Source organism: Rutidosis leptorrhynchoides, chromosome 10 (genome assembly GCF_046630445.1).
Source record: "Rutidosis leptorrhynchoides isolate AG116_Rl617_1_P2 chromosome 10, CSIRO_AGI_Rlap_v1, whole genome shotgun sequence".
Taxonomy (NCBI): domain Eukaryota; kingdom Viridiplantae; phylum Streptophyta; class Magnoliopsida; order Asterales; family Asteraceae; genus Rutidosis; species Rutidosis leptorrhynchoides.
The window spans coordinates 298,940,706-298,968,428 of NC_092342.1; the positions used below are offsets into that span (position 1 = coordinate 298,940,706).

At 35.1% G+C, this 27,723-nt stretch overlaps 1 protein-coding gene across 2 annotated transcripts; it reads left to right on the forward strand.

Annotated features, from left to right (window-relative positions):
* The first annotated feature begins 1,281 nt into the window (after positions 1-1,281).
* Positions 1,282-5,284, forward strand: LOC139871790 (polyadenylate-binding protein RBP47-like). 2 transcript variants are annotated; one of them, XM_071859517.1, is made up of 5 exons: positions 1,282-1,534; positions 3,352-3,844; positions 4,487-4,566; positions 4,669-4,799; positions 5,085-5,284. In XM_071859517.1, the coding sequence occupies exons 1-5, from the start codon at positions 1,289-1,291 to the stop codon at positions 5,239-5,241; spliced, it is 1,107 nt and encodes a 368-aa protein (XP_071715618.1). In that variant the 5' UTR covers positions 1,282-1,288; the 3' UTR covers positions 5,242-5,284. The 2 variants fall into 2 exon arrangements, with proteins under 2 accessions (XP_071715618.1, XP_071715619.1); XM_071859518.1 differs by having other exon boundaries at positions 4,697-4,799; positions 5,085-5,205.
* Positions 5,285-27,723: the final 22,439 nt, after the last annotated feature.

Consider the following 27,723-nt stretch of genomic DNA (forward strand, 5'->3'; position numbering starts at 1 on the left):
ACCGAGTTTAATCGAGCTTGAATTCGAGTTCGAATCAACCTCGTTCGAATCGAACTCGAATTCGAGCTTAAATTAGAGCTCGTAAACAAGCAAAGTTAAATGGATCTGAGTGCTAGCTCGAACAAACAAAAAAAATTCTTGTTCGAACTCGAACAAGTTATTAATTTTTTATCAAATTTGAGTCGAGTCTGAAGAAAGTGATTTCCAACAAGTCAAGCTTAACTTTATATTCGCTTGACTCAAAAGGGTTCGTTAACGGCCCTAAAAGTCCATGACCCTACTTCATAAAACAAAGGCAACTAAATGTAAATTCACTCTTTTTAGTTTTTGGTAAGGCCACATGCTATGGACCGTGACCCGAGTTCGCCAGCCACCGCCACCGCCTGACCACCACCACCAACAAATCGCCACAGCCGTCGCCAGTGGACCCTGCAACGAGACCTTAACGAGCCATGGTGGGTCCAATTTCTGACTTTTCTGTTTTTTTTTTTTTCTGATCTAGCCATGGATTTAGCCATCGTCTTCAACCTCACTGTAATCCGAATCGGAATCTTCTTCGACGGTGTCCTCCGACTTGAAGATGATTTATCTTGGGTGGGGGTGATTGAAGTCCCAAAATCAAAATTGTAAGCTTTTTTAGTTTATAATAGGATTGAAGGGATAAATTGGAGTTGTAATTTGGAGTAGGTGAATATATAATTATATTGGGCTCCTGCAATTTGAAAGGGATAAATTGGTGCTCTTTAATAAATTGTAAATGTTATTATTTTTATTTATTTATTTAATAATGTTATTTATATTTATATTTCTGTGTTTAAAAAATAATTAAAAATGAGTAGCTTGTTATATTTATTTTTTTATTTATTTTATTTAATAAAATATTATTTGTATTTATTTATTGTATTTAAATAATAATTTTAAATTGGTTAAAGTTTGAAATGGAGTGTATGATAGTGAGTGTTTAGTAAAAGAAATGTAAAAAAAATGTTAAATGGTTTATTTCGATGTGAAGCTGATGTGGGAATGAAAATGTATATGTATGTGAAAGACTTTCACAGTTTTTTCCTTTTTATCCTTATGCTCACGTAAAAAAACCTCCGTCCACCTCCGCCGTCATCCTCCGCACACCGTAATAAACCACCGCCGAGTTCCGTATAATTAACGGAGGAGAGTAAAGGATCTATATATCATCAAACTAAAACAAAATAATAAGATGCAAAACGGCAATACGAACACAAACACAAACACCGTAGCTGATTTAACTCAACAGCAACAACAATGGCTTGCGATGCAACATTATCAACAACAGCAATGGTTAGCGATGCAACAATATCCAGCTATGATGTATCAACAACCACCACACTATATGCCTTATTATCAACAAGCGGAACAATATCAACAGCAACAAAAAAGTCAAAATAATAGTCAACAGATTCAAAGTGCAAGTGAAGATAATAAGACTGTATGGGTTGGTGATTTACAACACTGGATGGATGAAACTTATCTTCAATCATGTTTTTCTCAAACCGGAGAGGTAATTCATACTATGGTTATACTAATAGTATTGTTTAGGGTTTTGACTTTTATAATATGTTTGACTTTTTTTTTTTTTTTTTTTTTTTTTTTTTGTTGCTCTTGCTGTTATTGTTTCTATTATTGTGTAATGTTGGATTAATTATTCTTATGTACTTTTTGTAGTTTGGTTATATTATTACTATGTGAAATATGTATTGTGTGTAATTGTAAAACAAGATGTAATCATGCCAAACCTTAGTAGTCTAATTTAAAGTTACTATTTTTTGTAGTATGGAGTAATTTATAAGTTATATTAGTTAAATTGTGAATCATATTTTTGTTTTGTTTTTGTAAGTTACCTTACATGGATACTAATTGTTATCCTGAGCATACATTAAGTTACATTTAATAAACTCGTAATTATGTTGAATACTCTATCAAATATCTAATTAATACGTGCATAAAAAAGTAATATAATATTGATTTAATAAATATTAAAGGAAAATGCTAATACTTAGGAATTTTGGAATTAATTAAATGGAATATTATTGGACTCACTTTTAGCAAAACGCTATTTTGTTTGTTGTTAAAAAAGTCAACAACAACAAAACCAAATCTCACAAAAGTGATGTATGGGAAGGTAAGATGTAGACATTCCTTCTCCTATCCTAGAATAAAGGACAAGTCATTTCTTCAACCAGAGTGAAACACCCCAAGAAGTAGAGAAAGTCCTCCATCTCGAATGGACTTCCGGCCAATAAGTAGGTTAAAAAAAACAAAAAACAAAAGTGTGAGACGCCATGAAAATGGTAGAATCAAATTTTCATGGGTTTTAAACCTGCGTGAAGTTCAATTTAGCTCTAAAGGATAGTCAATTTAGGTAAGTCTTTATTGGTTCAAAAATAAAATATGATGCTTCTTTTGGAATAACATGACCTTTTAGGATACTAAAATGTTGGTCCATATGAAAAGGGTATATTGTCTCTTGATTTGGACGAATAGTGCTCCTTATTGTATGGTTTTTTAAGATGGTGTTTCATCTTATATGCAGTGGCGGAACTTGAACCCGAACACAGGTGGGGCGAATGTAAAAATTTAATAAAAGTTTCAATGCCAGGAGGTTAAACACTAAAAAAAACCTTATTTGTTAGTAAAAAATTTTTTTTTTTAGTGTAAATTTTTTTTTTTCCAAATCCGGAGGGGGCGGGCACCCCCTCCGGATATAACTAAGTTCCGCCCCTGCTTATATGGTATTTGTATAGTACTATAGGGACATATACAACCACAACAACAACAAATCAATATTTAGGAACATGTAGGAACATATACATTTATACAAATCAATAAGTTGGTTTGTATACTTGTATGGATAGCATTTTCAAGTGTGGCATGTCTATTTTGATTATTGACCATATTAGGGTTAATGTTTATGTTCGTATGATAATTATGCAACAGATGTGTAACTATTTAATTAAATTATTACGGAGTATATTCTAAAAAACTCATACTGGACTTGCATAATCATTAGGATGATTATTACAAAAAAAAAAAAAAATAGGATGATTATTACAAAAAAAAAAAAAAAAAAAAAAAAAAAAAAAAAAAAAAAAAAACGAATAAACATTTTCATTTTATTAATATGTATGAAATGTATTAATGGCAACTTATTAGTCAGTTGCTTCAAGATTTTAAGAATCACATTCTTCTATAGGATTAATACAACTATATTAAACAAAAATGGCCCTGTATATGATCCTCCAAAAATTGGGAGTTCTCATTTCGTTTTTACTGAGCATATATTTTTATCTGTTTTATGTTTTTTTAAATAATTTGCAGGTATCATATATCAAACTGATACGAAACAAGCAGACTGGTCAGTCAGAACGTTATGGATTCATCGAGTTTGTCTCTCATGAAGCTGCTGATAAAGTTCTACAGAGCTACAATGGTGCTATGATGCCTAATACTGATCAAGCTTTTCGTTTGAACTGGGCAACATTTAGTACGGGTGAAAAGCGTCCAGACACTGGTTCAGATGTATCCATATTTATAGGAGATTTGGCTCCAGATGTAACTGATACACTGTTGTATGATACGTTTGCTGGCAGATATTCATCTGTCAAAGGTGCAAAAGTTGTTATTGATATGAATACGGGATGCTCGAAAGGCTACGGGTTTGTTAGGTTTGGTGATGAGAATGAGAGAACAAAAGCTATGGATGAAATGAACGGTCAATACTGTTCGAGTAGACCCATGCGTATTAGCGTTGCAAGCCATAAAAAGCCACCTACTCAACAACAATATGGACAGAATCAATACGGGTCGCAAGGTATGTCTTTCTGGCTCTCGTTTTTTTTTTTGTAGTGTGTAGAGGTGGTTATTTTGACCCATTTTCATATGAATGTTATGGTTTGGGATATGTTAAAAATTGGGTCAAATGGGTATATGCAAAATAATTTAACATGAAGCAGGTTAACATGGTCGAAAGTCGTCCAAAGTGTAGGCACTTCACACTTGGGTTAAATACTTCTAAAGTTACATGGTTAGATTTTGGGGCAAAAAAATATGGAGGATTGTTTAAATATGGAGGATTGTTACACCGGGGGCAAAATAAATTTTAAACCGTAACAATTTTTTTGAGGAAAATATGGAGGTTTTGGGGCAAAAAAATGAAGGTTTTTAGGCAAATTATGGAGGTTTGGGGCAAAATTTGAAGGTTTGGTCGCAAAATTTGGGGATTTTTGGCAAAATTTGAAGGTTTTGGGCAAAATAGGTAGGTTTTGGGGCAAAAAAAAAAATTCCACCGGGGGCAAAGTCGAAAAATCCAAAATTTTTACACTGAAAATTGCAAATCCACTGGGGGCGGCTGCCCCCGCTTGTCCCTTCATAAAATCGCCCCTGTTCAGTACGTTTTTGAATGCGAACACATCATTTATTGCTCATCTATGTAAATTTTTTTTTCTACTTTTAGCTGTATTATTGAGTGGGGGAAACAATTTTGGTGCTGTACCTCAAAACTCCCAATCTGATGAAGATTCTTCAAACACAACAGTGAGTTGTTTGGTTTTTATATTAATTAAATAATAATATTAATTAGCTAATAGTTAACTAACGGAGCTGGTATTTACGTTACTACATTTTAACTATGGTTAGATTTTTGTGGGTGGACTTGACTCTGAAGTTACCGATGAAGACTTACGGCAAACGTTTTCGCAGTGTGGCGAAATTCTATCGGTTAAAATTCCTGTAGTAAAAGGATGTGGTTTTGTTCAATTTGCTAGCAGGTAATCGTTTTTGTAGTCCTTGCAAGACCAAAAATAGTCAAGTAAACTATATTTGGCTACTATGCAGTTGATTGGGTAATTAAGTTCATAATAGCTTTCGAGACTTCACAATTATGTACTTATGTGTGAATTGTGATTTTTTTATTGTTTTTGGAAAATGTTTTAAACCATCAACTCTGAGTTGGATATTTCGTAAATGTATAGGATTGGTAAATAGTGTTATAATATTTTTATAGGTATGACTTTTAAAGCAGATGATTTTTTTCTTTGAATTTCTTTATATAGAAGCAGCGCTGAGGACGCGATTCAGAACATGCATGGTACGGTGATCGGCAATCAGACAGTTCGTATATCATGGGGTAAAACCCCTGCCAACAGACAGGTGTGTATTTATTTGATTTTATTTATTTTTTTCTACTCAAAATATTGTATTTTCAACTGACTGCAAGCATATAGAAATAGTTTACATCATTTAGTAATGAATTCACGAGGATTTTATATCATCTCCTTCGCCCAAAACATAACAATATGACATGGCATGAGGTAGTATATTAAAGCAGATTTGTTGTTATATATTCATATCTTCTTAAATAAGAATTGAGCTATATGAAAATTGACTTTCAAGGGAAATTAGTGTAATTTTCCCCTTCACATTTGTTAAAGGTCAATTACTCATTTTATTAGTGGGTTACATTGTGTATTAACAATTTAACCTTATGGATTTAGATGCATGTGAGCCTATAACCATGTGGTTGGACAATAGTTGTGCACTCTAGTTACATAAAGTTGTGCAATTTTCATAGGTTGATCAACTGGTTAGACAATAGTTGTGCACTCTAGTTACAGAAGTTGTGTAAGTTTCATAGGTTAAGATGAATTGGTCAAACTTGCTGCTCTAAATGTTCCATTCTGACCAAAGCTCTATAAGTGGGTGTTTGGATATGCTTTTTGATACAGATTATGCTGATTATTGAATAATTAGAACATGATCATTAGCAATTATAAAACGGGATGCAGGAGGTCGTTTGAATGTGGTGGTTTGGTTTAAAGTTGCAGTAACTAGATAATTAGTTTTTTGAGCATTTAAAATTTTTTATTATTTTACTAATTGGCGAATAAAGTGACTAAAAACGGACTTTATATATTAGCTTACAAATGATCCCAGTTTTAGCTAGGTATGTATTAATTAATCCAAACAAATTAACTTTAAAGTTTCAACGAGTATCCTTTTTCATAATATTAGCGACAACGATAATAACGCAGATGAAAAATACTTAATGTAGGTATAGTGGAGGGGTAAATATGAGCCTTTAGACCTTTAGTTGTCACTCAAGTATTCCATATTGTTGGAGTAAGTATGGAGTTGTTTGTTTAACCCCTAGGTATTTGTAATCAATATAGGATAGTTGTCGTTGAATATGTATCAGCGTAATTACATCGTTGCATATGTACACAGTTCATGTTCTCTTTCGTTTTCGGGCCTGCTTCTCATATGCAGGGCTTGTTGTAATCCTCACATGTAATTATTGTTCATAGCATATATATATATATATATATATATATATATATATATATATATATATATATAGCTTTTCAAAAAAAAAAAAAAATTTAATCAATATATCCAAATATAAAAATTGATTATAATCCTTGCATATCACACAAGTTACATTCGCTTTTGTTGCAGTGATGTTTATAAATTGCTCTATCTTTGGTAAATTAAAAAAAAAAAAACTTGACATTTTTGGCATATTTGTTGATAACATCACACCCAAAATACCAAGATTGTATACCCTTATCAAATTTACGAGCTCTATGTAGCCGGTTGATGAATAAGCTAAAATACCTGCATTCTTCATTAAGATCATTTTTCCAACATTTACCAATTTGATATTATAAATAATGGGACCCTTATCAAATTTACGAGCTCTATGTAGCCGGTTGATGAATAAGCTAAAATACCTGCATTCTTCATTAAGATCATTTTTCCAACATTTACCAATTTGATATTATAAATAATGGGACCCTAAAATTCATATCATCATTTTTTTCCTCATTTGATCCTTTTCTTATAGCTATGTATTTGATTTAACAGAGGATGGGCGGTAATGGCGGCAACGGAAACTATTTTACGAAGCAAAGTTATGGCGGCGGTGGCGGCTATGGATATGGTGGGCCGCAGTATCAGGATGCAGGTGTGTATGGTTCTGCAGATGTATCAGCTTATGGGTCAAATGGATACGACAATCATCATCAGCAGCCTGTGAGCTAATCCTGTTGCATTGCAATTTGATTCAAACCTGAACACCATATGGTTAGACTTTATAGACACCTATTATGTTTCGAGATATGGGATATAAAATATCTATGCATGAAACTGGAATTTTGTGAGAATTGCATAAAAACTACATTTTTCTTATATAACTATTTCAGACAGTTTAGGTACTCCGAATTTTCGCTCAAAATGTTTTTTTTGTGTGTGTGTGTGTGTGTGTGTGTGTGTGTGTGTGTTTGTTAGAATTTTTTTGTAGTTTCATGTTATTAGGTAATTATCCTAACTTTTTAAATTTTACTTGAATAGTATACAACTCGATCTTCCATAGGTACTTGTAGGGATGTTATTGTAGCTCTTTATATATTGAAGTAATAATTTTGGTTGACAGTTGTATGTTTTGGAGCTTGCTTGCTTCATTATTCATTCTGTCATATACAGTATATGTGATATATGATGTATGTGATACTGTATATGATATGAGTTATATGTTTGGACTATAATTATTACTGTATGTATATCTGTTTGGAATAGAGTCTTTGTAAAGTAGTTGTTGGAGATTATAAAGCACTCCATGTGCCTTAAAAAGTGCTGTTTCTCTTTTATAGTATGATGTATGCAACTTAGTAGTTTGTGAATTGAAAGTGGATATGGTCAAAAGGAATAGGTAGATTAAGATTCATATGTACTACTACAGTAGCAACAAAGTTGAGGACCACTTGTTTCGTACTAGGCCTTATTGCTGACTGTTTGGATCGGCTAAACTTCTCACAGCAAGAACTAGGCTCAACGCTACCCAATCCCGCTGAAAGCAAGGGTGCAGGGGGATATAAGAGGTAGATAATCATACATTCATACACTTCCAAAATGTAGTAATAAGGTTCAACTCACTTCAACAAGTACAATTGGATAATAATATGAACTTGTACCTTCACAACAAGAGATGTACTAGGAGAATAGGAGGTGAAAATAAGGGAGGAAATACAAACAAGCAGTTGGCCGGTTTTAGGTTTTAAGATCAATAAGGAATGAGAAAAAGACTCCTAAAAAAGATCCTAGACAATCGTATGTTTTAAGATCAACTAGGCTTGAACCGCGAACTTTTGGTTGAAGTGGCTCTTCACGTAACACGAACTATAAGCCCTGTGGTAACATATTACTATAATACTGTTGTGATCTCTTCATCATTAAAAAAATTTAAGATAAATGTTTTATGATAGTGTTGGTATAACTTTCATCAAATATTTTATAACACAATAAAAATATTGTAAGTTAGAAGTTAGAGAAGAAAGACTTAAAAAATTCAAAGTAAGACAGTAATTTTGGGATGGAGGAATAACAAATTTGAACATCTTTTTTATACTACGTATATGTTTTGTTTACCACTAATATTTAATCAAATGTCGAATAACATGGTCTTATAATTTGTTTAATTATAATTATACATGTCATCACTGTAGACGCTGAGAGAGAGGATCTTAGAATCAACCTAACACGATCTAGAGGCGGAATAACAATAGAAAGAGCTTAAACGAATATCTATGGGTTTTCGGGTTCGTACAAGTCAAACCAAGACTAGATCTTGATAAACACGAAGCCTAGACTGACATTCTGTGGTATTTGGACATGAAGATTGAGAGAGACTCGAACCAGAAGAGTTTTTCGTGTGTGTGTAATGTGCTAAGTCGTTAACCCAATTAATGAAGATTAATTAGGCTTAAATACCTCAGTTCCTATGTCGGTCGACAGTGAATGACAGTCGGTCGACTGACCATGTCAGTCGGCCGACTGTCGAGTAATATTACGAATTATATTTAAACGTTTACAAATATAAAATAACACATCGACAATCAACGTTTAACAATATTACAGGTTACAACATGATCGAATAAAACGTTAAAGTTCATGGAACTAGGGATTACAAAATATGCACTAACAAACTCCCCCTAAGACCTAGTTCCTCATAAGTCTTCGATCTGCTTCAATCTCTGTACGGATCTGTAACCATATTATTCAAATAGCAAACCTTTGCAACACGAATGTACTGTTGTGCTTGAACTCTATTTTCTGGCCTGTACAGCATCCGATTGTAGTACAATGTGAAGATGTCAGCTTCACAGCAATTTCTCAACCAAACGGGATCTAAAACCCGTATCGAGTCTGTCTCATCTTCTTTCAATTTGTCCAAAACGATGACTGCCTCCTCTGAGCGTTCATCGTAGTACCACCAGTGAAAACGTGGGCTAAAGTTCTGCGGCATTTTCATCACAGGAACCTTTCTCATATAATTTACTGGCTTGTATTTGACAATCTTTCTTCGTTCGCCCGTTTTCTTGTTTGTTCGATAAGTGATCGTGGGAAATTGAGGGCCGAATCCCTCAAAGTTCTTTGACAAGTACGAGTGTCTTATCTTCTTGCAGACAATATTAGGAATTCCGTCATAATCCCTATATAACATTTTGAGCCTAGCCACCTGCATAAATTCAAAGTACGGTAGAGACGTGAACTCGTATCCATGTTTGATGTAATCCACTCCGTACTCCTTCTTTATTGCGTATATATTCAACTCTTTAATGTAGGCCCACGCAATTATTTTTCCTTTAGCCAAAAGATTCGCCGGTCTATTAATATAATTCATCCATTCAGGTTCCGGCGCTGGCTTCTCACAATATTTTCTGATCCTCAACAGGATCTTCCACTCAGCTTCTAGAACTTCTATCTTTTCTTTATTTATCTTGACCGGTAAAAACCCTGGAGGCAAATCTTCGGTCTTTTCTTTTTCTTCGCATTTACGGTTTAGAAGCTCTTCATTCATTTTGAAGTAGTCTTGAAATGTAGGTAGATCTTTATCGTTATTACATTCGTACTCTGGAAAATCACCTATTGGTTCATCTTCAATAATTACTTCATCAAAATCTTTGTCGTTTTCATTACTTACGACAATTTCCTCAAAATCATCACTAGAATAGTAACGATTCTCAAAAGATGAGCTAGCAGTTGCGTCAGCTGAAGTACTTGCTTGTTGCCCTTGACGCACTAGCTCGGCCTGCTCCTCAGTGCTTAGATCCGGCGGGATCTCCCCTTCTTCTAAATCATCAAATACAACTGAGTGATTCAGACGATCCTGCTTTGCCAAAAAATCACGTAAAGAATAATCAATATTTAGAGGAATTACTGACAGTGGGTTCTCGCTTGTGCCTTTAGCAATATCCAAACCTAGCTCATCCTCGCCTTGATCGTTAAAATTACCAAAGTCTATATCCTCCTCGAGATCAACAGCCTCAATATCGAAATTATTTTCCCACTCAAGCACCTTCGAAAGTGCCTTGTTCGCTGTAGTCTCAGCCTTTACAATCAGCAAATTCTGAGCATCAAACTTAGTTTGTAACTTCTTCAATTCAACCTGTTGATCTTCAACCTGCTTGGTCAGTTTGGCAATCTCAGCATCCTTTCTTCTCTCTCTTTCATCAGCTTTTTCTTTAAACTTTTCAAATTCAGAAGCCATATTGACAACCTTCTCACTTAATATAGAAACCGCAGCATCTTGTGTAATAGCAGTCGTGGATGCAGTAGCATGAACTCCTGTATCAGTTTCAGCACGTGTTTCTTGAGTAGCAGCAGCTGAAGGTTGTCGTTGTGGTTGTGATTGCTGTGATTGTTGCTGTTCAGTGGCGGAGGACGACTCAGTCCTTTTTGCCTTCTTAATGAATCTTATGCGCCTCTGCTTCGGCTTTGTTGTAACCGAAGGACCCTCAGATTGTTTTCGCTTTCTCAGCTCGAATTGATCAGGGTCAAGGTCATCTCCTTCATCGTCTTCATCAACCAGTATCTGTTCAATTGGAACAACTGGCGGTGGCTGATTAACCTCTTGATCGTCTTCACCAACTGCGACGATATCATCTTCATTACCAGACGTACTGTTCTCATGACGACAAGCAGCACCTGGTGGACATACATAGTTTTCATTTGCGAGGTGGCCAACCAATCTCTTGAATGGTTCATCCGGACCTCTCTTTTGCTTGACTCGATTGAAAGTCAAATCGTTCAGATGATTCAGCTTAATCTCATCCTCCCAAACCTTATTCAAACCTTGCACTTGCTTTTCAATCATCACCTGCAAGAACCTAGGAAACATTAAGTGGCTCTTCTTTTTCACGTTCACCAACATGCTTCTGAAAATTACTTCGGAGAAGTTGAAGTCCGCATGAAGAACTAGTGCTGCAAACATTGAGCTATAAGTCTCATTCAGCTCATCAAAACCGCCTACCATTGGACTCATGCATCTCAACAACACCAAAGTTAGGTATTTGTATTGATGACAGAATCGAGTTCTCTTAACAGCTCCTTTCATTGGATCACCAGAGTATCCACATCTTACTAGACACCTTCGGACCTTAGTTCTATTCAGTGTGACTGGCATAGAATCATTATCTGGAAAACCTAAGTCTTCACGAACTGTCTGTGCCGAGATCTTTACAATTGTACCACCAACGCTGCTTCGTATTACCTTTCTTCCTTGTTCAGTGACGATAGAAGCATTGTTCCAGAATTCTCGTTGGTGTGAGTAGTATGCTTTGCATTCTAGAGTTATTGCAGTATGAATCCTGGACCTTTTCAAGAATTTGATAATATCAACGAAGCCTTCCTTTGCTTCAGGTCCTTCCTCGTTTAGACATGCCTCTAGATTGGCATTTTCGCTTGCCGTCAGGCCTGAAAGATTCTTGGACAGAATCACCTCTTCCTCATGTACATCTTCGTTCACTGGACTACCTAGTTGAGCCATTTATTCTGCTATACAAACATATATACAATAATCGAAAAGCGTTAAATCGAAAAATTTAAAAAAATACAGGAAACAACAGTCGGTCGACATACTATGTAATTCGGTCGATTTTCAAGGACAGTCGACCGACATTTCGTACAAATCGATCGACTTATAAAGTCGCCCGACATAGGGTAAATCGGTCGACTTAGGAAGTCAATCGGTCGATTTAGGAAGTCAATCGGTCGATTTATCTAACGAAGCAAAAACGCAGATCCAAACTCAAATCCACCGATTTTATGGTGTTTTGTTTCAATCAAAGACTAATAAAGATCCAGAGAAAGCCGATATACATGATCTAGTATTCAACTAACTCTAACAGATCCTAATTCGTACCAATTTAATCGAAAATGAAAAATAAATAAGAAAACTTCAATAACTTTCGATTGAAAAAGAATTACCTAGATTGGTTAACGGCGCTGGAATCACAATTCAAAGATGTATACGAAAAACACGATCAAAAACTCTTTGTCGTAAAATTCGAATTTTTGGTAAATCAACACAATCGCACGAGATAAAGAAAATCGGCCGTCTGAGGCCTTTTTATACTCAGCTCGACAATCGGTCGACTTTGGTGTTATGTCGACCGACATATGTGACAATCGGTCGATACACGTGACAAACGATCGACATATGTAACAAGCAAGTAAGTCGGTCGATTTTTGTTCAATGTCGACCGACTTATAGTACAAATCGGTCGACTGTCTCCTAATTAAAAAATTATTTTTCGATACATAACCCCCGATAATTCCCTCTATTCACATCCACTGGCTGATTTTACACGCAAAATATTTTCGTTTTGAAGACTTTAACAAGTTTATGATTTGAGATGTGTAGTTCGTTTCTTTTTGACGTCGAGACACTATTTTTAACTTCAAGGAAATATATACATATTCACATAAGCAAACAAATAAAATGTTTTTGTATTTTTCAAAATAAATATCAACATACTGAAAAATCTTTTTGTAGTTTTTAGGATTTTAAAACATTTCACAATAACAATGCAAATGAAGTACAATTCATGTAAGAAAGTCAATGATCAAGGTTAAGAAAGATCCAAGATTGTATGGCATAAAACATGTTATTTACAGGAAGCAGTTTCTGTAAGTCATAAACCTAAGGAAGCTAAATTATCAAAAAGTATACATGAATCTCACAAGTAAAAGCAAATAAAACCAGAGAAATTGATCTTAACATGGTATCTATCTTCATTAACCTTTTACAGACTTTCCTCTTAGACATTTTGATGATCAAGTTAATTAATTACATTAACATATTGCTATGTTAGATTCAATCATTGACTTAGACATCATTTGAGATCGCACGATTTATTAGGTAGTCAATTGAGCACAAGTCTATTGACGCTTTCCGTTACCACAAGCACATCCGATAGGTCTAATTGAACAGGAAGATTCTCATAGTAATTTTGGAATATCCCTGTCAGCCATTAGCTTCTATCGTAACGTATACTTTTCAATTCATATGATTCTGATGGATCTCATAGTATATTCAATATTCTATCAATCGTGCAATCAACCAATTGCTATCAATCTCATTCCTTCTTTATTATTAAAGTTATTGGAGGAAACGGAATGAAAGACGTATCTTTCTTAATAAGTGAGTATTCAGAATATCTCTCTGAAGACATCTTTCGCTGTCTAGGCCTTAATGGGTACAGTCCCATATCACAGACAATGATAATAAGTCCAATAGAATGGTTTTGTTGAAGTATGAATGATTTAAGTTCTTCTTGGTAATCTTCACACTCATTTGTATTCTTGCAAAGACTTCTCTTCTCGATTTCATCATTATCTTGACCTTGATATTTTCGTGTTCCATGATTTCACTTCTGTTTTCATGATATAATAACTTGATATGCAATGTGCCATTTTTTTATTTTTTATTTTTTAAAACAACACATTGCAGTCTTGACTTTGATTTAGTTCTCGAATTGACTTCCTTGCGATGAAGATCTCTTTTCTTCATGGTATCTATTAACTTAAATCATTCATTCATGGACTGTCTGTAATATAGAACCACACTTTTCAACCCGTTCACAGGAAAGACACTCTTATTGAGATAAACTTACTATTTTGGAGTTTAGTTACGATTCAAGAATTAAAGTTTGATAGAAGTCGGTATGCATAGTCAAATAGAACATTTTCAACGCTTATTGATCGCTTGAATATCCCAATTAGTCGTGAGACTCAATGGTGCTGCAATTTGGAATTTGCTTGGGGATATTCTACATCATGTGTTTCTAGATTATACGTCATGATAGGGGATACCCTCACCTTTTGTTGATTTCCTCAACAATTTTCTTTAAAGTATGCACCTGTGGTAATTAAGTGACTACCCTCAACCGCTGTAAACCTTTCCATGAGTTCCTTATCAAGATATTTACATGATTGTGATTATGATCATCTCATTCTATGATTAAGTCCGTATCCCATTTTTATATAGATCAAACTCGTTTTTTTTTTTTTATTTTCTGAAAATCTGATGTTGCATGTTGCATTCATTACTCCCCCTAAAATACTAAAAATCTAAAATCTTTTTGGTTTTTTTGGATTTTAAACACACAGAAACAATCAGAAAGAAAAGAAATATAACCACACAGTATATACAGGTATGCAAGCAGAACACATAAATTGAAGTTACTCGTTGGTCTCTTCGTCAGAAATGACATCTGACAATATTTTGACACTTAACTCAGTTAACAAGAAATCAAAACGCGGTTTATCAAAAGCTTTTGTGAAAAGATCAGCCCTTTGCGTAGTTGTGCCAATTTGTATAACATCAATTAGCCTTTTCTCATAACAGTCTCGAATAAAATGATATTTAATCCCTATGTGTTTGGTCTTAGAGTGATTCACAGGATTTTTCGTAACAGCTATGGCAGCAGTATTATCAACAAAAATAGGAGTATTAGAAATATGCAAACCGTAGTCACGAAGCTGCTGTTGTATCCACACAACCTGAGATGCACAGCTTGCTGCAGCAATGTATTCAGCTTCACAAGTGGACAAAGCCACTGCTGTCTGCTTCTTGCACTGCCATGTAACTAGTCTGATTCCAAGGAATTGACAACCTCCTGATGTTGACTTAAAATCTTTCTTGCATCCACCATAGTCGGAATCACTATAAGCCGTCAGTACAAAATCATTATCACAGGGATACCATAGGCCCAAATTCGGAGTTTGCTTTAAATAACGCATAATCTTTTTCACCACAAGCAAATGATGTACATTCGGATTTGCTTGATAGCGAGCACATAAACAAACTGCGAACATGATATCAGGGCGAGACGCTGTTAGATACATCAACGAACCAATGATGGCTCTATATAAGGTTTGATCAACCTTATCACCTTCCTTATCCGGTGTAATCCCGTGATTCACCGATAGCGGCGTCCTTGCAGGACGCTCATCTTCCATTTTGAATCTTTTCAGAATATCTGATACATATTTTGTCTGATGTAAAAAGATACCCTGATTTGTTTGTACAACCTGAATACCAAGGAAGAATTTGATAGTTCCCATTGAACTCATCTTGAACCGTTTCTGCATTACCTCCTCAAAATCATCCACCATCGTCTTATCTGTAGATCCAAAGATAATATCATCCACGTACACCTGTACTAGCATTATATGCTTGCCCTTTTCTTTGATGAAAAGTGTCTGATCGATGACACCTCTTCTGAAACCATTATCAATCATATAGTTGGACAACGTACCATACCACGCTCTTGGAGCTTGATGAAGCCCATACAGTGCTTTTTCTAGACGATATACCTTTTCTGGAGAGTGTGGATCTGTAAAACCCGGTGGTTGTTTAACAAACACGGTCTCATTGAGAGTCCCGTACAAAAAGGCGCTTTTGACATCCATTTGATAGACCTTGAAGCCTTTAAAAGATGCGAATGCCAAAAATATTCGAATTGCCTCAAGTCTAGCCACTGGTGCAAATACTTCATCATAATCTATATCAGGGATCTGCTGATATCCCTTCACAACCAATCTAGCTTTATTTCGAATTACAATACCTTGCTCGTCCTTTTTATTCTTCCATACCCATCTAAGCCCATAAGGTTTGCAACCATGCGGCGGAGTCACTAGTTTCCATACTCCTAAATGCTTGAATTGCAAAAGCTCTTCTTGCATGGCATTTACCCAATCATCATAAAGAAGAGCTTCCTCAACAGAATTTGGTTCAATTTGACACACAAAGCATGAATATGCATGTAAGAAGAGTTTGCCTGACCTATTTAGTGAAGAATAGAAAGCTTGCATAACATTCTCAGTTGAAGCTTTCTGATTTTCAGACGTTGAGGCATCATTTGATGGTGCTCCAGAAACTCCTTTCGAATCAACAATAAAATCATCTAAGTGTCGAGGTAGGACAACTGTTCGTGATGATCTACAAACACCTTCAGGTCCTGGTTGTTCTTCCTGAACTTCTACATTTTGTGGCAGATTATGAACACTTTCGCCACTGTCTATAGGTTGTGACTCCTCTTCAGAATCAGATCCATCATAAGATGGATCATCTTGATAATCACCGGATTCTTCATCATCTTGAACAAGTTGTTGTTGCGGCACTGGGTGATGTTGTGGTGCCGTTTGAGATTTCGGAACCATTTGTGATGGAGACGTCTGCATTTCATTCAGTAATCTTGCAATAACTTCATCATCAGTAGCAACAGACGGAAGACCAAAAGAATCAAACAAATTTTCATAATCAAACTGCCATGAAAAACCTTTCCCAGCAGGAATAGCAGCATTTCTTTGAACATCTACTTCAAAATGTTCTTCAACACGTTTAGATACAGTGTTGAAAACTCTTTTGTTTGGATTCCCATAACCAAGAAATATACCAGGAACAGCCTTAGGATTAAATTTTCCTCCAGTATCTCGTATCATGATTGAACACGGTGCACCAAAGGGTTCGAAATGTTTAATGTTAGGCTTCCTTTTATGTAGCAATTCATAGCAAGTCTTTCCATGTCTCTTGACTACTAACAATCGGTTCATTGTATAACATGCTGTAGCCACAGCTTCACTCCAGAAGTTAACCGGTAAACTTGAGTCGGCTAACATAGTTCTAGCAGTTTCAATTAACGTTCTGTTACGTCTTTCAGCAACACCATTTGATTGCGGAGTATAAGCTGGACTGAACTGTTGTTGAATGCCTTTCTCATTGCAGAAACTCTCCATCTGCTGATTCTTGAATTCAGTACCATTATCTGTTCGAGTCTTCCTAACCTTTAACTTGTACAAAGATTCCAGCTTCAAAAACAACAACTTTATATTGTCAAACGTGTCAGACTTCCTTTTTAACATCACTACCCAAGAGTATCGTGAGTATTCATCAGTCACTACCAAACAATATGAATCTCCAGAGATGCTTGTTCGATTAATCGGACCAAAGAGATCCATATGTAACAACTCTAGAGGAACAACAATTGAATGATGTTTCTTTGTTGCATGTGACTTTTTAGTCTGTTTCCCTTTCTTACACGGAAGACATCCTTCAGGAATTTGAAAACTCTTAACATTTACTCCCTCAATCATATTATTATGAACAAGATTGTTCATCTTTCTCAAGCTCAAATGACCCATACGCTTGTGCCATGAAATTGATTCTTGTTCTGTAGCTTTGGATATGAAAGCTTGATGACCTGTTGCAGCTTTAACATGGGCTGTTGACATATCCAAAATATACAAATCTTTATTTCTGGGAGCTGTCATAAGAATCATCTCTTCCGGTATTACATACTCTTTCTTCAAAATGTAGCATCTTTGATCATCAAAGGCAACCTTATGCCTTTTATCTGCTACTTGCGAAACAGACAGCAGATTATTTGACATCTGCTTCACAAAATTCACTTTATCAAAACTAACATTAGCATTAGCAATCACACCCTGAGCTGTAATAAAACCTCCTTCATCTCCTGCAAAAGAAACAGATCCTCCATTTACTGATTTGACATTAGAAAGTAAGGACATATTTCCTGTCATGTGCCGGGACGCCCCACTATCAACAATCCATGTATTTCTACTCGGATCGTAGGCGACCTGCACAACAAGAAAAGAAGTTAGTTTGAGATGGACACCCATGCCCGAATGGCAGTGGGTTTCCCATCGACACCAATAACTTGCACATCCATCCATTGACCCTTTGATCCCGATGGATCATTGGACTTGTCAACAACCTTTGTCTCGGTTTTAGGCTTCCAAACGGTACGTTTACCAACAGATTTCTCATAATAGTCATTCGTTTGAAAAATTTTATTCACACCTGACTGTACCCTTGTGGATGAATTAGCAATAGAATTTGACTTTGGTTTATAAAAACCTTTTGAACTATTACTTGAAGTACCTATGGAACTGGAACTAGAAGCATAGTGTGTAGTTTTCTTTTCAGTGTCAGATTTTCTTTTTGGTGTTTTCCAACGCTGTTGACAGTTAACAGCACAGTGACCCTTTTTCCCACATTTATTACAGTTTTGAGTTTCTTTTGTACGTGTTTTTGAACTCAGATGCTTATTGGGAAAAGACTGTTTCATGGGTGGCATAGGCTTCTCAACATGATGTTTCAAGCCTGGTCGACGGTTAGGATGCACATATTTAGGCACATTGTTAGTATTAGGGCTCCTTTTATTAAATAGTTCTTCAGGTGCTTGTGTAAGAACATATTCTTTATCTAGGTTGAGTCCCTGCTGATACTTGACAGGTGTCTGAAATATTTTCTTTCCATTAGCGTTCCTAGAGTTTACTTGTTTTCTAGGTGTGGGTTGTCCGCTTTCACTAGCCTTACTAGCATTCAATGGATTTTTCAGGATAGTAATTGGTTTGGATTTTGGTGTCACAAACTCTGAAACTTTTTCATACACTGAATCAGATTTACTGTCCTCAGCTAAGTAGTCAACAATCGGCTTAGTGCTGTCTGATTTTTCATTCTCTACAGGCTTAACACTTAGGATTTCACTAAGGCAAGAATCAGAAGGTTTATTAATGTACTCATTCCTAAGAGGAGGAGGACACTCTTTATAACCTAAACCCTTTTTACCATCATTCTTGTTATAGACAGTATAGTCAATGACATATGACATTCGCTGCCAAGTGTCATTTCTAGCCTTTTCTGACTCATACTTAATCTTAAACTCTTCCTTTTCTCTCTTAGTACATTCAAGTTGATTTAAGTACATCATTATGGCCTTTTGGTCACCTGAAATTGTAGCTCTTAAATCATGAACTTGATTTTCTAGAGTTTTGATTGTCTCCCTGAATTCCTTTTTATTGTTAAACTGAGTTAAATTAGTCTCGTATAGGCCTTTTACCTCAAGATAAGCTGCTTTAACAATCCTAAGTTCCTGTTTTACTTCGGGACAGTATATACATCCTAAGGGAATATCATTCAGTTTAGAAACTATGGATTCAAGTTTAGCAATTTCTAACTTATGATCAGCACAATCGTTACATACCAAAGGAAATTCAGTTTGTACCTTAGAGTCACTTGATGTGTTTGCCATGAACGAATACTGCTTTTCTTCAGTCTCTGATTCAGGTTCAGATTCTGAACTAGAACTGGAACAGTCAGAATTATTCAACTCAACTGAAATCTTGACATCATCTATTACAATAGTTTCTCCATCTGATGAAGACGAACTACTGTAATCCGTCCATACATCGCCATCATTGTGCATTTCGTATTTGAACTTCTCATACACTCTCTTGTTAAGAACACCTCTTCTAACATATCTGATCATTGCATAAGTTCGCTCAATTCTTGCTTCCATCTTGCAGATGTAACACATGCATTCTTTCGCAGTACCAACACAACCAGCTTTCTCTCTTTCTTGTTTCTCACTTTCAGTTTCTTCTTCGGTCTTAGGCATTCTAACAACGTTAGCATGATTTTCATCATCAGCAAATACTGTCCAATCACAACCTTCGTCTGAATATGTTGCAATTAAGCCTTTTGCTTTATCATTTCTGATAGTATCACCGCTCGTTGTTTCAACTGGCACATTAACCTTTGTCTTATTATACTGATTGTGAAATGGGTTGTGAAAACCAGTTTTCTGTGGCCTGGTACATGTTCTTTTGAAGTGTCCTAACTCATTGCAATTAAAACATCTCACTTTTGACATATCAAAACCTAACTTAGTATCTCTAGTAACACCTAAGCTCTGTTGACCTGTCCTTTTCAGAAATTTCTTCGCTCGTCTAATCACACTACCCATAGCCCAGAGGATATCCATCTTTTCAAGTTCATCCTCATCAATCTGCTCATAATCTTCTGCTTCTAAATGAGCATTACCAATTTGACCACCAACCATTTCATTATAAGAATTAACTACCAAAGCAACTAAAGCCATATCTTCCTCTACAACTGAAAGGGGCCTAGTTCTTAAATTCTCAGTGTTGAGAACTACAGTTTTTGGCTCCTGTCTAATGGTGGACTGATTTGTATTACTAGGCTTATTTACTTGGGTTGGAAACATCACATTTTGAGCAGGTTGTGATCTATTTACAGCACTCTCATTAGAAACAAACGCTGTTTGTAGGGGAGCATGAACATTGCTCAATCCAGAAGTACCAGCTTTGTAAATTATAGGACTCTGTTGACCCTCAAGACGTTTCTTCTTGGTTTCCATATCCAAGTCCTTTACCATCAATTTTGATGTGAATTTATCTAGGGTCAGTGATTCACCAGCAGACGAAGCTCTGTCCTCTATCTGTTCAATAAACGCATCCCACTTGTGTGGTAAACCATCTATTAATTGTTTGATAGCTTTCTGTTCTGTAACTTCTACACCTAAGTTACCCAATTCAGAGACAAGATGACGATAGCGAATGATTGTCTCTTCTAACGTTTCATGACTTAGAGCAGCAAACCTTTTCCATTCACTTTTGATTACTTTAGCTTTCTTTTCACGATACGCCTTATTTCCTTCGACACCTATTTTAATAGCATTCCAAAGAGAATATGAAGTTAAGTGCATTTGATATTGATGATAAATATCACCGTCTAAACCCTGGGTCAATTGAGCATAACATCTACATTCTAAGGCATATGTTTCTTTTTCTGTCACGCTATAATCTTCATACTTCTTACTATTACCATCAGTACCTAAAGGCTCTTTATATTCATGTTGTATCAAATCCCACATTCTAGGATCAAGGCCTCTAATGTAATTCATGAACCTAGCCCTCCATCTAATGTAATCATTTGTATTATCAAGTCTAGGAGCACGATTGGCACTGCCTGATTCACTATCAGATAGTAAAATGTTTTGAACGCCGGAAGTAATTGCCATTGCCTGATCAGACATTTTAAATTTTGATTAAGGTTGAATCTGATCCTAAGTCGGTCGACTGTTGGTGACAGTCGGTCGATTAACAGATACAGTCGGTCGATGAACAACTACAATCGGTCGATGAACAACTACAATCGGTCGACTGTCAATGATTACTTGGTCGAAGTTCTGTTTACATTTAGGCAAATGGTAGTACTTTTTCAATCGGTCGATGTTACTTCAATCGGTCGGTTTAGAACTTAAGTCGGTCGGTTTACAACTTAAGTCGGTCGGTTTATCATATGTCGGTCGGTTTAAAGACAATCGGTCGAACTAATGACAATCGGTCGAAATACACGAAAATCGGTCGATTGTCTCCTAAGTCGGTCGACTGTACTTTCTTTCAGAGCCAGAATCAAAACCGAAGGTTTAACGTAAAAGTATACAACATTCAATCCAAAACCAATTTTTTGACCCAAAAATATACCAAGAACTCGTTTAAAACAATTGATTCAGCAAGCCATAGCTCTGATACCACTTTGTAGACGCTGAGAGAGAGGATCTTAGAATCAACCTAACACGATCTAGAGGCGGAATAACAATAGAAAGAGCTTAAACGAATATCTATGGGTTTTCGGGTTCGTACAAGTCAAACCAAGACTAGATCTTGATAAACACGAAGCCTAGACTGACATTCTGTGGTATTTGGACATGAAGATTGAGAGAGACTCGAACCAGAAGAGTTTTTCGTGTGTGTGTAATGTGCTAAGTCGTTAACCCAATTAATGAAGATTAATTAGGCTTAAATACCTCAGTTCCTATGTCGGTCGACAGTGAATGACAGTCGGTCGACTGACCATGTCAGTCGGCCGACTGTCGAGTAATATTACGAATTATATTTAAACGTTTACAAATATAAAATAACACATCGACAATCAACGTTTAACAATATTACAGGTTACAACATGATCGAATAAAACGTTAAAGTTCATGGAACTAGGGATTACAAAATATGCACTAACAATCACTCTAACAAAATATTAGATGGACCGACGCAACCTAATTGGTTGAGGAAAAGGAAAGCTCACTTTTTCGGAGGTGAATAAACAAGTATTCACCTATCACATCATAGTTCGGTATATCGCAATTGGGCGAATATTTTAAAGGATCTCTTTGTTGAAGTTCGTTAACAAGCGGGCTTGTCATAATAGCCCGTCCTGTGCCATTCGGGCTCCTTTACATGATGTCAGAATTTTGCCTATTCGCACTCTTACACGGTGAACATAATTATATACATGTTACACGTCAACTCTAAGTTTGTCATGTAAATCATATATGGTAGCCTAGCGACTCCAGTTCGTTTCTTAAAGTTGATTAGACTAGCTAGTTGGGCCACAATCATTGATTAGGCCCACAAAACATAAAACCCTAATTAGGAGTCTTAATCATACTCAAAGATTAGAGGTGTGTTTGATTACTTATTAATGAAATAGTTCAGTACGATAATTAAACATGTATTCAGTTAGTTTGTTAATGAAATAGTTCATTGTATTTTAATAGGAGAGTGGATGGATACATTGAAAATAGCATGATAAGATAATGACATCAACCATTTTTACATAAATTTCACAAAAATGTAAAAAAATCAACTTTATCTTGAGTTATTTCATCAAAATCAACAATTTTATTTAAAAATTGCGTGCAACTCAGAAAGCAAAGGAAACAATCATTATTCTCAGACTTCACCTGAGCGAAATATTTCTAAATGTTATCCAAAAAATTAAAAAAACCGATACACTAATGAATATGAATATTCAAATTAAATTCCGTTACTTCAGAGTGGACCACTCTTTCTTAACCGTGACAAATTTGTGACAGGCTTCATTCCAAAGTCATAGACAAAGCTTCAACGTGAATCATGATTTTGTTCCCCTTTTTAGGCCCACAAATAAAATATGCTCCTCACTCGCGTTTCATGCAACAAGCTTTATACATATAGTGAATATCGTATCTTACTACCTTATCCAGTTTGGAAACATATAATACATTTTGAGTATGTGCAAAGTGTAAAAAATCGAACGGTACGTGCTTAAAAGTTTGAAAATTTTAAATATTCTGAAAAATCTATATAATTAGTGAAGAATCTATGAACAAAATTCAAAGAAGTCTCATGCTATACTTTTAATATTGAAGGATATTAATCGTACATACCATAACACTATAATTTCTAAAAATAAGTATATAATTTCTAAACATATACGGGATCTTATAATTATACTTATTTACTACTCCTTAAATTTCACAAAAAAAAAAAAAAAAAAAAAAAAAAAATTAATTTAACATATGTTGTTAATGTTCTTCATTTAATATGTTATTCAAATTAATTAGTTTACCTTCACAAAATAAGTAAAATAAGTTATAGAAGAGAGTATAACTAAATCTTTTGCTGACTTCCATTAAAAAAAAAGAAAGTAGAATTGAAGTTTCGATGACCTTTTATTGTTGTTTTAAATAAGAGACATTTAATTTAGGACATATAAATAGTAATATAGATTTTTTTTTTTTTTTTTTGTGTGGGACGTATGGAGTATTTATTTATGGCGTCACATATATTTTTTAATGGTATTTTATAAATTTTTAGTTAATTTGTGGTGTCACGTGACGCCACTGCTCTTATGGTAGAATCATCACTAATAATATTCCATTGATTAGAATATAATAACAATAATACTCAATCTCGTACATGTGAGGTATGAGAGAAGTGAGATGTAGACAATCCTTCCTCTACCCTAGAATAGAAGAGAAGCCGTTTCTCTAACCACGAGTCGAGAAAAAGAAATCTCCATCCACAGGAAGAGAAAGTCATCCGCCTCTCTACTCGAGGGTGAGAGATTGCTTCCGTAAGGACCTCCAGCAAAAAAAATAGTAAATAAACAGAAAAGAAGAATAATAAAAATAAAATAAAAATAAAAATTAGACGCCATGGAAATAGTAGAATCAAAATTCCATGGGTTTTAAAGCCTACCTAAAGTCAATTTAGGCTCTAAGCGGCAGTCAAGTCGCCACTAAATCGACGCCTGTAGCCTCAATAAAATAAAGCCAAAAGACCTTGTGTACAGCAACTCGAAAGGCACGTCAGGTGGAAGTTGTTGCGCAAGCAAAGAGCCAACCACCCGTAGCAAACCAAAACACCACTCATGCACCTTTACGGTAGACATCCCCGAAGCCACACAACTAAAAGAAACCAACCAAGCTCAAGAGCAAAGAAGGTCGTCCTCAGCCATTGATTTGAATATTTTTCTATAAATCATATCACAAATATTTTCAAACATTTTAATGGTAAAAGTGTAATGCAAGCGAGCTATTAGTCTGTTATACTTGATTGTACACCAGATACTACCGTAAACAAAAATTTTTTTTAATATTGAGATATGTAAATGTCTCCTCATAGTGTAACTCTGTTATGAATCTTCTTAAGATTCTTGAAAGTCAATGATGCCATTGATCAGGTACCTTATGATGTTGTTTACATGGAGTAGTAGTCTTTTGATCTTGATGATACGTGACAACAGATCAATATAGATCAATTTGAAGGGAAAATGTCAAGGTGTATAAAAAAAATTACCGATGAAAACCCTAGAAACATTTATACACCAGTAGTTGTCATAGTCTTAACCTTACATTGTGAGAGATGGATAGTACTTAGTGTGAAAATTGGAGATGTTTTTTGAGTTATACAGCACATTTATACAATATTTGGGAATTTTTTTAGGAGGTGACAAATTTCGATAGATAATGTTCACGGGTGGACTCTTAAGTCGCGATTTGTCACTCGTTGAGAGAGCCACATTGACAGTGAAAACTATTAGACATCAAATGTTGCATATAAGAGAAACTTTACTTCAAGTTGTTGAAGAGGACAATGATTCTAAACTCCTTATAGAAGCTATTGAAACAAACGAACTTGGTAATTTTAAGGTTTTAGTATCAGTGGTCATTTGGTTTAAAATATTGTTAATTGTAAAATTGGTGAGTAAAAAGTTACAATCTTACGATATGATTCAAGAGTTTTCTATCAACTAAGTGAAAGAGTTGATGACTTACTTTGAGGGGTATAGGAATATTGGGCATTCTAAAGTAGTTGCATTCATACTTACGGTCTTTCCATGTCACAACAAGACTTAGTTGTTTAATGTTGATAGTTATTGAGAATGACATAGTATTGACTATAAAGAATTGATCAACAACTTCGATTTCATAAATGTCAAGGGGGTTAAATTTATTCAATGAATGGTTTAAGTTTAATGGTATGACATCCATTTGACAATAAAACTAGAGGGGGGTGAATAGTTACTTAATACGTTTTTAACACTTTTTCGATTGATCACCAAATTCGATTAACTATAATCAACCAATTCAACTCAAACTTGATGTGTGTGGTGTATATGTTCAAAATGATGAATGAAGTAATGTAAAAAACATAGACACAAGGATTTATAGTGGTTCGGGTGGATGTTAACTAATCCACCTTAATCCACTCCCCGATTACACTAATCGAGATTTGTTGCTTCATTAAGCACTTTTCTTCAAACCCGGTGGAGATCCGATTTACATGTCTTCAACTTCTTTGGTAGACAACAAACCTAATCTTCCTATCCTTTTGAAAGATCAACTCCAACCTAGATCAACTTATCTTCACCTTGGACAAGTATTAATCTCCAAATGAGATTAATCAACTTCCTAAGTCCCTTTAAGAAAGTAGATCACTAAGCTAGCCTATGCTTCTACTAATTGAAGTTACAAGACTTATACACTTTATAATGATGATCCTAAGACAATACTAGGACATACATTACACTAAGTAAACTCACAAGATTAATGATTTTGATTAGTAAGTTTACAACAACCAAATTCTATATCTATAAGATCATAGAATCTTCTCTTACTTGATCACATTTGAGTAGTAGTTAGAGTCCTTGTGATCTCTGGAAATAAGCTTTTGAAATATGCAAGAGGGTCAGCTTCAAATGCTCTTCAATGCTTGCATTTTATAGTAGGATTCAAAAAATAGCCGTTGCCACACGGTTGCCAGCACGGTCGACCGTGGTTTGACCGTGCGTGCTCCAGTCCAAAATATGTATCCATTGTATGAACGTTTGACTAACATTTGAACACCACATTTTGGAACCTTTACTCTATCTAGCACCTGCAAAAGAAACCCAACATCCTATACAAGTACTATATGCATTAAGTGTGTGAGATTTGGTCTTATTGAGTGAAAGTGACATAACACTCCAATAGTGGTAAACCAAACATTCTTGGAGAAGTATCTTGATTGTTGTTTTGGGAAATCTCAGTTTGGTCAAGACATAGTTAGTCACATTAATGCATCTGGTTCAATTCTAAAGACTAGTCAATATGTCATTAACTTCCTAGTTTCAATTAATCACAAGTCATGTTCATTTTAAGATTATGTAAAGATTAATTTAGTGATGTCTTTCTAAGATAATCATTAAGTGTGTAGAGACATCAAAGTTAAGTCATACTTGAATAAGCAATCACAACTTGTTACTTAGACAAGACCAAATAAGCAATTGACTATAATTCCATTTTGAACCATTTTACACTTAATACATTGGAGTAGGCTAGTTACTTGAATCCTAGTATTCTAACTAGTAAGCACATAGCAAGCATATTAATTAAGTTGACAAATTTATGAGTATTAAACATATTAGCAAGTAGCAAGTAATACTCACACATAGCAAGAGATAGTTACTCTAAGATCAATCATATAGACATTTGCACAACTTATAATTTAAGCTTTTAGCAAACTTACTTGCAATATAACATATTCCATGATTAATGTGTAAGCACACATTAATGTCCAACACATGCACAAGGGAAGAACAATCTCTAGTTGGGACTTAGTGACCATCCTAAATGTATCTAAGTGTATTTTAGGATTACAAGTCTTTACTAGTTATACTTGAAAGCATTATTCTTCATTTAGCCTTAATTAATCACTAAGTCATCTTTAATAGTAATTATTGTTCTAGTGACATTGGCTTAAGTGTGTTGGTACTTGATGATCATACTAAGGATGTCTAGATAAGATTTAAGATCACAAGTTGTTGTTTAACACTTATGTGTTATGCCTAATCTTGGTTAATTTGTCATTAAGATGTCATTAGACGTAATTAGTCACGATTAGTGTTTTTATGACCAAAACTCAATTGAGTATGGAGAAGGCGTCTATTCTAAGCATGTTAAGAAAGGTTTCATGAATTATAGATGTCGGGAACTAATCAAACTTAATTGGGTCAAAAGTGGTAACAGAGAAAACTGCGATCGCACTGCGGTTGACCGTGGTGGCGATCGTGCAACTTGTTTTCACAAAACTGCGTTGCAATTCAGTTTAAGGTTCTACGGCTGGCTATGCGGTCGACCGTACCTTTGACCGTGTATTTTGCTGATCTTTAATTTTATTCTTTAAGCTATGTTTGACTTGGTCATTTGTAAGATAAAT